Here is a 14,336-nt window from a genome sequence, read left to right on the forward strand (position 1 = left end):
CAGGGCGTACTAAACTACAACATCCCTGATTTGGGGACATGTTGTTCAGAACAGACAAATTCATTAAACTTCAGAGGGATGCAGCATGAAATGCCAAGATATATATGTGCTTGATTAATTATGCGATCTTCTCACATCCTCTTAAATTTTATGCATTAAAGTAGCTGTTGTAAACGCACACCAATGCCCACATTTTCTTTTGTGGAAATTTCAGAAATGTTCTTATATCCTTAGCAACATTTTAGGAGAAATGTAACTAGAAAGATTCAGAGAGTATGTTTGATCAGGGTCTGGCAGGAAGAAGTGTTGGCGGACAGTACACAGCAGTAGGATTCTATAGGAGATACAGCAGAAATGTCACAGCCACTGATGCACAGCTGGTTGCCTTCCACTCTCAGCATGTGCCACATGGCAGGAACCAGCACATGGGAGAGGGGTGGGGTGGTGGTCGGGGACAAGGCAACGGTGGGAGTGGGGGGTGGGTGTGAGGGGTGGGCTGGGTCAAATCGGGGCCAAGGGGTTGACTTTGACTGACTGTGTACCTTGAACGCTCATACAGCATTTTGAGAAGGAAGGCTAACAAGCTCTCCGCTCCTCTGGAACAAGAAGCAAAAGCAAGAGAGAAACAGCCGGAGGTTAGAAGCATTTTGTCACATCCTGCATCACTTACAGTGTTAAAGCAAATGAGAAAACTTTTTAGAAAGGGGGAAGAGAAACTTCATTATATTACAACAATATCTGTGAGTAATATTAGGTCATTTGTCATAAGGCACTGTTATGTAAGATGAAATAAAACTGTGGGAATATATAAACAAACAATGGGGAGGATAACTGAATTACAGGGCTTTTTCATAAGTCGGCGGAAGATGACTTCAGTGCATGCGATCAATCACACAGCCCTTAAGTGGCAAATTTCACAGCCTAAATGACATTACTTGGGAGCTAGAGCAGGGGGTTCCTTCCAGGGCAAATCTCACATTCTTTCCTCCAAAATACGCCCCGAGCCCGTACGCAAACACCTTCAAACAAGCACACACACAAACACACTCACACCTACAGTCACAAGATCAAAGCTGTCTTTCAATTTCATCATCAATGGTTCTCTGTATTCTACAGCAACCCATTTAATCATCATACAGATACAGTCAGTTGTCACTGCTCATATAAAGTCTTAGGAGAGTATACGTCCTGAACCTGGCTGAGCGAGTAGGATCCCTCTTCCTTTGTAATATTTCAACAGGCTATTCTGTGGCTGGTGTCCTTGGACTGCATGTGTGACAGCAGTGTGTTGCTATCATTGCTTGACTCCCGGCAGAGATGCTGATCTGGTAGAGACTCAGCCTGGCAGTCCATGGGGACCCGGCTTCACAGGAACGATCAATAACCACAAGTGACATGTGCCAAGTGTATTATGTCCACGGCTTCATTGAGCTTATTTATTTTGTGCCTGTCGGATTCAATCAAGGCCAGTTTATGCACACTGGGTGGGCTGATGGGGGGGACACATGTATTGGAACCGCTCTTATACAAGTGCAATAGTAAGTCCGGGAGGAAACAGCTCTAAAGCGAGAGAAACAGTGCTGATGAGGCCAATTAGCATGATTAAAGAGTGTCATCTAGCTTTGTATGATAGCTAGCGTTGAACTTAATGAGAACCATGTGGACTGAAACCAAACTGTTCTAACTCATATGTTTTTGTGGTATAAGAGCATATTTGGTGATTTTCTCCTACATGCTCTCTCTTGCTTTCTTTCTCACACACACACTCACCCACACTCTGAAATGCTGGGAGGTCCCTCAGTGTTGTGGGCTTCATCACCATCATCAGTCGTCTTCATGCCCACTGGGAGATTGCAACTGGGCTCTGGCCGTGTCTGTCCACAGGCCTCTGAGCTGGGCCCAGGCCCCGGCCCTGGCTCTGGCCCTGGCTCTGGCCCTGGCCCTGGCCCTGAACTGCTGGTCTGGGGGATGGTGTACACCTTGGAGGAGTCAGCAGACATACAGTATCTGGCCCCACGGGCCAGGGGACTGCCAGAGTGGTGTGAGCCACTGATCAAACAGCAAAAAAATAAAACATAATGTAACTCAAAAGTGACCACAAAATTAATGAATTTAAAGACAAAGAAAAAGAAACATAAAAAAGTAATAAAAGCATAACCAAGCATTAACAATGGAAAATGATACAGCTAGGTCAGTTGTCGAGAAATGATGATGATTTTAAAATCAAAATTATTTTTGGAAGCTTAGCGGTGCTGTTGGCTTAGACAGGAGGACATTATTTTTTCCAAATGCAGTGTATTCCAACTAGCTCACCTCTAGCCTACATGGAAAGATGTCACACATCCAATCTATCATGTAACTATTCCTGCTGAATTTTGTTCTTTCACTATTTAGTCAAATATCAACTGACAAATCAAGTTAAAGATTCAGTGCATTTAAATCACAAAGACACATTTTTCTTTACTCCCAGTGGTATCTATCCAAATTCCAAACATTTCAGTGATATTTCAGTTTCTAAAAAAAATCACTACCATTTTTGTTTCTGGTTACATTTATGTAGGGCATACCATGACATCTATTTGATGTGTTTCTGTTTCCTACTGTATGAGCTTCGTGAAAAGGTTTACAATATTTCCATATCATTAAAATACATCACCTGTCTTTGCTCTCGTTTACTAACATTGTTAATTGACATTTTAAGGCACAATTTTAAGGCACATCTTGTCTAGTTTCCTATTCATCTCATCACTAATACGAGGGCGGCATTATGTCCTGCCCAGTAAGGATTTATCTGTTAGCTGCTCAACTGGACTGAGATTCAAATAAACTGCATAGGGTCAGTCTTAACATCTTGTTCTTTGCTGGAAAACTTTCAGCAAACACAAAACATTCTCCTAAAATGCCATAGGACATCAGAGTTGGCTTTAGCTGGAGGCTTACATACTCTGTTTCCATATTCATGACCATCTGGGCCACACCCTGCAAAATGTGCTCCTGCTGCTTCACTGTTTGTTCAGACGACACTCTGGTGTCAAAAACCATTACATAAAAGGTGGGAAGCATCGGAGTAGTCAAGGTGATGGCACGGGCTCTCTCTTCATTTCTGAATGATATCCTGGAATTGACAGTTCTGACGCCTCCCAAACAGGCCAATGATCTGAACAGATTGTGGTACCATAATCCTGTATGGCATAAACAAATAGATACCCATTATATTTCATAGAGCCAAACTGTGAGTGGCTTCAAAGCCAACCCTCTCTGACACCATCCTCTTTCCCAGATGGGCCCTGGTCTGGTGAGGAGGACTTGGACAATGGTGTGATGAAACCCCCCATGTTGCTCTAGCCTGACAGCAGCCCCACCCGCTAGCTTCAGAACAGCTGGATGAGTCAGGCTGCAGGTCAGGAGTGAGGGAGCACGGCTGGGTGAAAAGGTCAGCTAACAGACAGCAGCCATCCTTTTGTGCATGTTTTTGTCTCTGTGTGTATTTAACAGAACAGATAATGGGCTGAATAGTGCGACGGCGGTGGTGTATGTGTGAATGTACATTCACATGTTTGAACACCGTCGATTGGGCTCCGAGCCATGTGCCATGGAAAGGGTGTGATTTTTACTCAGCAGGCAAATCAATGACCCAATACGCTTGAATTAAGCCATGACGGAATGAAGTAATTACCCATAGAGGAAAAAAAAACATTAGAGAGTCACCACTGATGTTAGCTGCAGTATAGAGATGAGTGAAAATTGAAAGAACAACCACATTAAGTCTCCTAGTAAGATGCTGGGTCTCCACAGCTTCGATGCTTGTTGGCCCTGAAACTTTATTGGAGGGATGATCATTCATGGAGGGTGCTGTGTAACAAATCCATCCTAAATCTCCCATAGGTGTTTAATTTGGTTGAATATGGTGACTGCAGAGGCAACAGCATGGGATTTTGTGCCCCCTTGGCTGTGTATGTATGGACTTACAGTCTCCACTTATTTATTCATGATTGGAATTGGAATTTACACAAGGGCAAGAAAAAAAAAAAGATTCAATAAAATACAAAAGTTGTCTCTGCTCTGTACCTCGAATGGGATGAGATCTCGCTCAGGTCGCCAATGCTGCCCTCCGTCACATGACTAGACATAATGGCAGAAGCGTAGCCCTGTGGTAGGTACATTTTCCCATGATCCTCTTCTGATGCCCCGTCTTCATGATGCTCTGACGCCCAGGGGTGTCCCTGCTCACCCATCCTGCCCTGCAGCAACACCCGGGCCCCAGGGGCCACGCAGGGATTAGTGTCAATGCCGCTGTCTGTAGACGCCCCTTTGATGTAAGTGAGGCCCAGCATCTCCGGGTCCATCAAGTCTCCAGAGCCAAAATGCTTATCGTCGCTGTTGCTGGAGGCGTTGCTTGAGAGAGTGTTGCTACTTGAATGGCTTGAGTTTTTATCACCCGTCTGGTACACAGAGAGAGAGAGATAGAGAGAGAGAGAGAGAGCAAGAGGGGTGAAGGAGAAAGAAATGTAGTAAATCAGACAAGGTCAAACAGTAGCAACATATACTTCTTATGTTTGTTTTAACATGTTTGGCGCACTAGACGGGAGGGGTTTACCCATCAGGCTTCATCACATGTTCATATGTCCTTGACTGAGCCGATAGCTTGTTTTCTTAAGGCCCACGATACTGTCAGGCTAGCTGACAGTAACAGGGAGAAATAAAAACAGAATGTGCTGAATGTCACATGTTTGTAACCTCTTATATTCTGGTACTTATGAGAAATTCACATGATCTGGCCCCTAAATCAGTTTAAAAGGGGTGTATATTATTTTCATTAACTGATTTCTGATCAAAAAGCCAGAGTTTTTCATCATCAAGCTAAGTCAGGCGAACTTAACTTTAGTGTATCCACAGTGTAGATCAGCAGCCAAATCAATTTACAAATCAATCTGTTGACCCAGAAAACGGCCTCTGGTGAATGGGGTTAACAGCAATGCTTAATTTGAGAATTTAAACTCTGATCTCAGGATTGTGACCTGTTATGTTTTTTTCATTATGGTTTGCTTAACACAGCTAAATCATGCAAGCAACTTAAATCACATCCCATCAAAAACAGCTAGTCTGATCTGAAAAAAAAAAGAAGCTCTGTGCATTAGGGACATACGGTGCCAGGGGAATGGTTTAAATTTTTATCCACTCCCCTGGGTTAATGTAATACTGGCCGAGAGAACTGAAGGAAGTTGTTGGCTGTATGTGCCAGCCTGCAGCATCAAAGGATAAAGCAGAGATGGTGTATCGGCCAAAAAAAAAAAAAAAAAAAAAAAGATAAATTAGATAGTGGGTAATATAGGGAAAGGGTAAAATGAGAGGCTGAAAAATTGAATATATTCAACCTTCTAGGAAAATGTGTCCTAGAAAAGTGTGAGACAACTACATATGGTGATGAGATGAAACGCCCGTTAGCAAGCCGAGGAAGGGAAGTTGATAGGTGCAAAGAGCGGCTAGAGGGGACGACATGAGGTTGAACACCCCAATTGAGCTGCTGATCCTGCCGCAAAGCCCATAAACAAGGGCAATATGACCTCACCCCAATTCAAGCAAGGATGTGGTGTAAGCAAGGTCTGACAGTGCAGAGTTAAGAGGTGCGTAAACTCTACTCCAAACGCAGCACACATACTGTACAGGCTGCATTAAACTTTCAAACATTGTGTCCATCAAAGTAAGCTGACAATGATATCTGTTAAATGTCATGTTTGCAGCTTCTGTCTAACTGAAATGAAAGTAGGTCCGACATTTACCCTGGACAGCTTGTTGGGTGAGTCTTTTCCTCCTTCTCTTTGCTTCAGAGGGTTCAGGATCTTGGTGGAGGGGATGTGCCATTTGGCCTCTGTGCAGCATGAAGAATAACGTGAGTGTAGAAAAGCAGCAGGTATGAACAGACAGCATAAATCACAGTAGGTGCAAGTGATGAAAGCCCTGGGTCACATGCCTTTTAAACCATATATTTCTAGACATGATATACACCTGAATAATGACAGCTTAAGTCAAAGAAAACAGACTCACCTGCAGATCTGGTCCTCTCAAGAGTGGGCTCTCTCTCTCTGTGGATCTCCCCGTCTCCCCCTTGGATGTCCTGGAGGATGGGGGAGGGACACCTGAGGAAAGAAAGGGGAGGAAAATGGTCTGTAAATTATTTTCCATCTATAGATTGAGCTCTGTATTCCAGTCATAGAAAGGCTTCAACAGATTTACCACAGACGCACAACGATTAGCTCAAGATCATTTAAGGTCAAATCACTTGAGCTTATAATAGAATAAAGAAGCTGCCAGACCACGCAGACAAGAGACCTCCTTTCATTCGACTTGGCATGCCAGGCGCTCTCTTGCTCTTGACAAAAGGGAAAGAGCAGCAGATTTTTCAGTGCAGGTCTTAATTAAACCTTAAAGAGCTAATAAAGGTTACTGCAGATGAACAGAGGCTACAGTGTCTCATGATCTTTAACAAAGACTCTAACTGGAGATCAATGGACTCGACAACGTGTTTTGTTCTGCATCCTGGCAGCACATACAGGGCACAGTGATCCCTGAGAGTTCAGCACTTTTTTGAGGCCTCTGACAGAAAGGCAGCAGTCTTGTCATGGTCTGTAACCATTTACAGACAGACATTGGTCTCTGACGGATTCTGCTCATGTACAAGACTCAGTCTGACAGATGTTCCGCCTGTGCTGCCCTGCAAACCATTATTATGACTGAATGTAAGAAAAAAATAGCAGAATATTGCGAAGAGATCTATACTGATAAGTGCTGTAGAGAAGACAAAACACATGAACTGGAAAATTTTGATGACGAAAAGAAAATGTGGTGGCCTACAGTCATGTTGACAGAGGCTACAAGGTCTCCGTCTGCTCAAGTCTCTTCATCCTTCTCTCTCCGAATTTCAATTTTTGTGATTATTTTTAACAAAAAAAAAAAAAATCTTTTCAGCGGCTTTCTCCAAAATTGCAGTGTAGGTTGATAAAGTGGCACTTCAGTCAGAGTAGGAAAAGGACAAGAAAGGAATTTTTATAATCACTTCGCCTTACAGTTAAGTGCTCATCCTTTTCACATCTCCTAAACAGAGGAAAGATGATGTGCTCAGAGTTACAACAATGAAAAATACTGCTGGTTTAATATACAAAGTGCCCATTTTTGTTTGAAGTGACCTTCATGTTCTTTTAAATGAAATCATGAAACCAAGGCTTTGAGATGATTGAATGGAAACTGTAATAATACATGTCAAATGAAAAAAAATTGCATACATGAAACTCAACTGGCCAAAAGTCCATCGATGATTTGGTCATTTCATGTGGTAAAATTGCTGTCATTTTACAAAATTGCAAGTTCTCAGAAAGAGCGCTGGGACTGATTGTAGCTACTTTCATTCTTCAAAACCGCATAATCCTGGCGGTACTACTTAGAGGCTATTTCAAAAAAAGTAACACTGCTGTGGTCCCGTACCCATCATATCCAGGCTGCTGGGACCAGGTGCTGCTGCCACAGGGTCCTGGATCACTGGATGAGGACTGGTTACTGGGGGAGCTGCGGTAGTGCTGGTCTCCCTTGTTACACGAAGTGACCTGGGGGTTCTCGATATCCTGCATTGTCCTGCAAAAATGGGGGGTGTAAAAGATATACATGCATTAAACACACTGCCATGGATGGTCAAATCTTGGGTTGTATATGAAATTATTATATAGATTCAAGTCTGGGCTGCATCTAATGCTTCATCGCCTATAAAATGTCAGAAAGCAGTGAAAAATGACCATCACAATTTCCCAGAGCCTATGTGACATCTTGAAAATGCTTGTTCTGTTCAACCCACAGTCTAAAATTAGAAGATATATACTTTACAATGTTATGAAACAAAAAAAGCAGCAATTCCTCACTTTTAGATGTGATGGACCCTGCAAATTCTGGCATTTTTGCTTAATAAATGAGTTCAAAGATCAGTTGCTTAAAAATTGTTAACGATCCCTTTTCTGTCGATCAATTAAGTGCTATTATAGTAATTTCAGCACTATATTATCTGTACAGATTATTATTTTAAACCATTTTTAAACATAATGCAGAAATTTGATTTTTGACTCTCTAGAAGCTGAAATTTAATAAAATTCTTTCCCTCACTGTCCAGCTTTAATGACTATATTATCGGTTGTCACTCCAGAGAATAGTACCTTGCATGTGAGCACCGTGGAAAATCTCTAAGAAAATGTAAGAACTGTCATTGAGGGAGAAGGTGTCTTGTTCTCCAAAGATAAACAGAAAAAGAGATTAGTTATGGTAATAAGCCTCAGTGAGTAATCCAGATGGTGAAGCCCCAAGAGTATGTAGAGTAAAGGCAGAAGTAGCTTCTGAATGTTAAGAAGATACTTGAGATTTCTGCTTTGAAACACAAACTTGACTCTGCTCCTGAACTATCCACTCACACGATCTGTTAAAGAAGTTCAGTCGTTTACCTCTTTTGACTTTGACCATTATCTCAGCACAACCTATCCAACGTGTATTTCATCCTTCTCCAATGAGCGCTGACCTGACTTAATGTCTTGGGACAAGAGGTTTCTTTGCTTACTTTCGCCTGGCCAGAAAAAACTTGCGGACTACGGTCTGAAATGAAAAATAAATACTGGATTCGAGTTATGTCTGCTGCCTAGAGGCCTTCCTTTTAACACCAAACACGCCAAAGTAGGTTAGATGACTAGATGAAAATACGACTGCAATAACATTGGCAGGATGGCTTTCACATTAAGTGCCCTGTCTCTGGCTGCATATTCTATACTGTTCATATCTACTTCTTTTTCTTTTTTTTCCTTCCTTTCCTCACGTGCATAAAGCAATATCCAAAGATTGGGAATGTGCAGATAAATCTAACAAAAATAATCCCGAAGAACCTTGCACTTCTAAAATCACAATGTAAAGGACCATTCAGAAGCAGAAAAATTCTTTGAATCAGCCCTTTCTGCTTTGTTTAGACTTCCATGGGAAAGTCGCTAAACTCAGTAACTCAATCACAGCACACATCATCAAACACTTTGGCCAGATCACTACATTTCCTCCTAAGGTTAAGTGTTAGTCTCCTCTGCAGGGTCCAGGCACTCTAAAATGAAACAGCAGCAGCTGCTTTTTGTTCTCCTTCTCTTCCTCCTTGACATAATGTAAAGTTCTGGGGGGAATACTGAATGTAATTTTTCTCTCTGCAATGAAATAACATTTGAGGCTCCAGAGATTAGCCACCAGTTTCACTTGGCTGCATAGTAGGTGTCATATTTTACGGTGCCAAGTCTGGATTCTGCTTTATGAGGACGGGATGATGCTTTATTTAAGCAATAAAGATTCACATGTGTCCTATAGCCCAGTGGTTGCCAACTTTTTTTGTCAGATGTTCCCCCACAGCCCTGATGAATGAACCACCTGTCATGTTCCAAAAATGTCCATTTGAATTTATGATAGATGTTATTTATCACTATTAATACCATAAAAGTGGGTGTTATTATGATAAGGTTTTAATACAATTGAATAGTCATTGTTTATTTTTGCTGTGTTAAGTTCTGTGCCACTTTGAGTGGCCATGTCTATTTTAAGCTAGTTTTAGCTAACAAATTTATCTCAACCAAATGTCCATTACTTTTAGCCGTCTATTAACCATCGGTCATTAGGCTACTTTGAGCTAACTATTTCAACTGTTCATCCATTACTTTTAGCTCTATATTTCAGTCTTTTATCAGTTAACTTTACTGTTTAGACTTCTGTGTTTTCTAAACAGTGTTAATGCCTTCTCAGTCACAACACAGTGTTCACATGCTACAGATAACTTCTTATATGGATACGTTTTCAAATGAAATTGTAATTTCAGTTTTAATAAATTACGTGAGCAATTCCACAATCTTTGCACATACCCCTGAAAACTACAGAAGTTATTTACTTTTTTTCTACATGTCTGCACAACATGAAAAAAAAAAAAATCAATTACGCTTCATGTTGATTTATTTTTCTATGATATGTGACTTGATAATATTCCCCTCCTGTCTCTCTCTCTCCCTCCTGGCTTCCTCAGTGTATGACTCGTTCACCCCCTCCCTCCTCTACTCCCATTCCCTCTGGGGTGCTACAGATCGTGGTCTGCGAAGAGCACTCTCTTTGTTTCTGTAGTAATTGGATGAGATGAGCTGAGCCGTGTCAGTGTCCCCATCACCTCCTCGGCAGGGTGCAGGAAGAGGGAGGGAGTGGGGAGTAGGAGGAATATGGAGAGAGAAAGAAAAGGAGCGAAGGAGAACGGAGTGCTCCCACTGCCAGGAACTCTGATTAGGCAGAGAAGGCGACCATTATCCCAGTAAAGTCAGTACAGGCAACACCAGGGGGGGTCGGTGTGACACACTGGAAAGGTTATCATGACTGTAGGGAGTTTCATTAGAATTAACAAATCTCTGCTTTACATGGCTCAATGGAGATGTCCAAAAGAGACACAGTCTAGGACAGGAACAAAGTCTGAGTGTGGCATTATCATCTAAAGGGGAATGAAAGCGAAGCCGTCAATTCATTGGACTAAAATGCTCCATTTATACGTATGCAAATAACTGAACAAAATAACAGCCCCTCAAAGCGTTACTGTGGCTCTTTTCTAAATGAGAAAGGCTGAGAGTTCAAACATTTTGTCTCAAAAGGATTGGATCTTTTGAGCATCATGATGTTTGATCGCACGCTTTGCTGTGTCTAGCTCTCTGAAAAACCTGGAGTAGAAAGTTTGACTTCCAAAAATGTCTGAAAAGCATAAATTTGTTCATTTGTTTTGTTCAATTTTTGCAATCACTTACTTTTCTGCACCATAATGTTGCTGTGATCTTTTCTTGAGATATATATATATATATCTATATATATAGATATATATATATATATATATATATATATATATATATCTATATATATAGATATATATAGATATATATAGCCAGTATATGTAATGGTTGCTACTTAAAAGCTTCCTGTTGAATAAGATGTGACTGATGAAGTTTGGAAATTACATTTGTAAAAATCTAACACTCCTTGACCCAGAAGCTGTATGTTTGCTTATAGGCAGTTAATGGAAATTTTGTTTAGGCTTTTGCATTATTCCTTTTTTGTGCGTCAATTGATATGAAGCAGTGGACAAAATTTCTTTCACAATGTAAATTCATAGTCTTTTATAGTCTAGCAATATCTTTTCTGATGCAACTGTCATCAGGTCACTCTAAATAAGTCATCACCTTTACTAACTAAATTACAGTTCTCAAGCGTTGTTTTTAACCTGTCTGGAAAGGAGTGGGAGTTAAAGATGGCTGATTTAACAAAATTATTTTTTGTGGCTCTTTAATTCATCTTCACAACTTTTGGCAGACGGAAACAAGAGAGAGGAAAAAGAGTTTACCTGGACCCATCTGGCAACTTCCTATCAAAGGAGGTGCTTCGTGGGATAGCTGCCTGGTGCTGCTGGAGGATCTGCTGGCACTGTAAGCGATCAGGGCCCTGTGTGGGTGAGCCTCGGGACAGAGGTGGACCAGCAGCTGTGGGCACCCGATGCCAGGTGGTGTTTCTCCTGAAGGGTGTCTTGTACTCGCAGGGTGTACCCTCGCTGTCGACCTTGTACTCTACCATGGGTATGCGGTAGAGCTCGGAGCAGCCCCTTGAGAAGGAGAGAGGATGGGAAAAGAAACAAAGGTTACAGGTCAGCAGTGAGAGATTAAAACATCCCTTTATCCCTTTTGATAATAGCATCGAAGATCTCAGCTCACCTCTTAATCTTACAAGTGTCTTTTTGAAAAGTACCAGTAATTACACAGTATATTAATCTTGGACCAAAGCATTTTGATGTAATGTAATCCATCAGTTTACAATATCACATTATTCCACAATTACTTCAGCAGTGGGTATATACCTATAGTTCATTTAAAAATCACAATTCATTATTGATGATGTAATAAATCTTAAGAATAAGAAGAATTTAATAGCTCATTATTAAGCTCATCATAATTTTTGCATAAATCCAAATTACAATGTTATAAAGGTTATTGGTTATGTAATACCATTATGCTTTTACATTACACTATATTACATTACATGTTTAATTATGGTTTCAGTCCATTAAATTGACAATTAAATACCATTTTGCTATTGCATTACCAGGCCAGTACTTCATACTGTGCAAAACCGCTGACCCTGATCATCTCTGTAAAAACTGGGGGGACGGGATTTTTTCTGTTACCATGACTACATCAAAACACACTAAGGTTGTCAGATATATATACAGAGGCAGACATCTGGATATATTGTCCATGTACAGGTACAGACATGTGCACACTGAGGGCTTCCAAGCACATCAGAGAAAAGTTAGAAAACAGTAGAAAACACTTTGCCTACTTTAATAGAGCCCAAAATCTCAGCTTGCCACTTAATCAGATATTGGTCTCCCCTGAGTAGCTCTACACAGGAGGCTTTTCCTCCGTCCATCTCCATCCTATTACTCCTAATAACACTGAAGATCTCTGGGATGGACAAGGATTGTGATGCCATTTCATGCAACATTAATCTTTGGGGCTGGGCAGAGGCTTGGTGTGTATGTTTGGAAGGATGATTGGTTTACAGGGTGGTGGGTCAGGGTTAGAGAGCCTGGGTGCTCTGTTAGCTCCCCAAAAGCATCTCAAACATGACCCTAATGATTAGACTGCCCTCCCCCTCCAAAGTTGATTTTCCGGGATCCACTGGGGGGTGGAGAGCTGTGTATACTTTGCTGTGGTCATACATGTACACACACAGCAGGGCTTGAGGAGGGTGTCCTGGCTGATTGCAAAGGCTGCGGTGGAGGGGGCGAATAATCCCTCTGAGAGAGACCCTTTCATCAAACTGGGCCATGGTTGGCTGGGCTGTTTACACCCAGCTTCCCACCGGAGCTGTGGGTGTCGTAAGATCTAACTAGAAGATCATCCTTTACTTGTCACATGTCTCTCACATCTGGTCAATGTCAACGCCAAGCTGGCCTCATCCATGATAAAGGGCTGTCAATGGTATGCTCTACATCCTCCACATTTCAATGTTTACATAATTCATTGACTGTTTGTAGGTAGAATGCATCACTGGTTTAATATATGGGGCAGTCAGAGTAATGAGTGGCTTTACAGCCACTTTCATAAATAGAAAAGGAATTTATATTGTTAGATGAAACTACTATATATGTATGAGGAGCTCAGAGATAAGTGATTTGACAGATAAAAATCATTATCCCATTACTTTTATTGTTTCCCCTGAGGTCTCTCAATCACATTTTGTTCATGTCAGAAGAAAAGGATGCTAACAAGAGTGTTAAATCCTTGACTGTTGGTCAATTGGTTTTTTAACAAGGCTGCTGACCTGCTCATTACCTTGATTAACTGTGTGTTTGTGTGTGTGTGTGTGTGTGTGTGTGTGTGTGTGGAGGGGGGTCATGCCAGGTTGCCACACATCATTACTCTCTGAATAGGCTAAACCTAGTTTGTCAAGAGGAAAGGTCTCAGCCGTTGTCTCTTGCTGTGATTTTTGCAACAGAACGAGTAAGAACTGACAAAGAAAATTTCTCTCATGATCCTAATATTCTCCCCTAGCACCCCACAAACTCTGCTGGAAGTGGAAATACCCATCATATTCCCCTAGTGTAAGTGGAATTTGATTTTTATTTGTATTGTATAGGAGGGCTCAGGCTCTCTGTGTATAAATCATGGAGAAACAGCAGGAAATCAGTGTTTGGTCAACAGTTAAACCTGTGCTGAAGGCTGGTGGTGGACGAGAGGCTGTTAGACACAGCCAGCCAGCCATAAGGAAAAGAAGAAGCCAGGAACCGGTGTGAAGTAATACTGTCTGCTTCCCCTTAGTTCCACCAGGAACTGCTCCTGCACTCTTCCAGCTTAATTCGAGGGGCTATAAATTATACCTCAATGGCCTACATAAGCTAGTGGAGAAAGAGAAACATCTACAACTTAAAACTAACATCAAGTCAACTATGGCTAAGTATGGCTATGTCTGACTTACTGGAGGAATCATTTGACAAGACAATCGCCACATTACTAAAATGACATCAGTGCTAATTTCCATAAAAATAGATTTCAGCTCTTTTAGTGGCCTGTTGGAGGGGAACAATCAGCTTCTTCAGCCATTGGGTCTTTAGGAATTACAATAGATCAGTGTGACAACGGGACCTTAGACCTCAGTAAGAGAGCTGTCACTCTAATGACATGGCCAGCGACTGAGGGAAATGCTAATCCATTCCCACAGTCAGAGTCCATGTCACAGCAAAGAGCCAGAGAGATTGTGACCTC

General features: G+C 41.6%; 1 protein-coding gene across 7 annotated transcripts in view; it reads right to left on the reverse strand.

Annotated features, from left to right (window-relative positions):
* LOC120796233 (signal-induced proliferation-associated 1-like protein 2) overlaps positions 1-14,336 on the reverse strand; it is a 79,119-nt gene that overhangs the window by 12,075 nt on the left and 52,708 nt on the right. For 5 of the 7 annotated variants that reach the window (XM_040138780.1, XM_040138777.1, XM_040138774.1 and 2 more), the window contains 7 exons: positions 11,420-11,674; positions 7,480-7,626; positions 6,046-6,137; positions 5,781-5,869; positions 4,069-4,442; positions 1,771-2,049; positions 543-596 (listed from right to left, as the gene is read on the reverse strand). In XM_040138780.1, the coding sequence (XP_039994714.1) occupies positions 543-596; positions 1,771-2,049; positions 4,069-4,442; positions 5,781-5,869; positions 6,046-6,137; positions 7,480-7,626; positions 11,420-11,674 (1,290 nt within the window). The remainder of the gene's footprint in view (positions 1-542; positions 597-1,770; positions 2,050-4,068; positions 4,443-5,780; positions 5,870-6,045; positions 6,138-7,479; positions 7,627-11,419; positions 11,675-14,336) is intronic. The other 2 variants (XM_040138778.1, XM_040138776.1) reach the window with 1 other exon arrangement.

The sequence above is a fragment of the Xiphias gladius genome, chromosome 11, assembly GCF_016859285.1.
Source record: "Xiphias gladius isolate SHS-SW01 ecotype Sanya breed wild chromosome 11, ASM1685928v1, whole genome shotgun sequence".
Taxonomy (NCBI): domain Eukaryota; kingdom Metazoa; phylum Chordata; class Actinopteri; order Istiophoriformes; family Xiphiidae; genus Xiphias; species Xiphias gladius.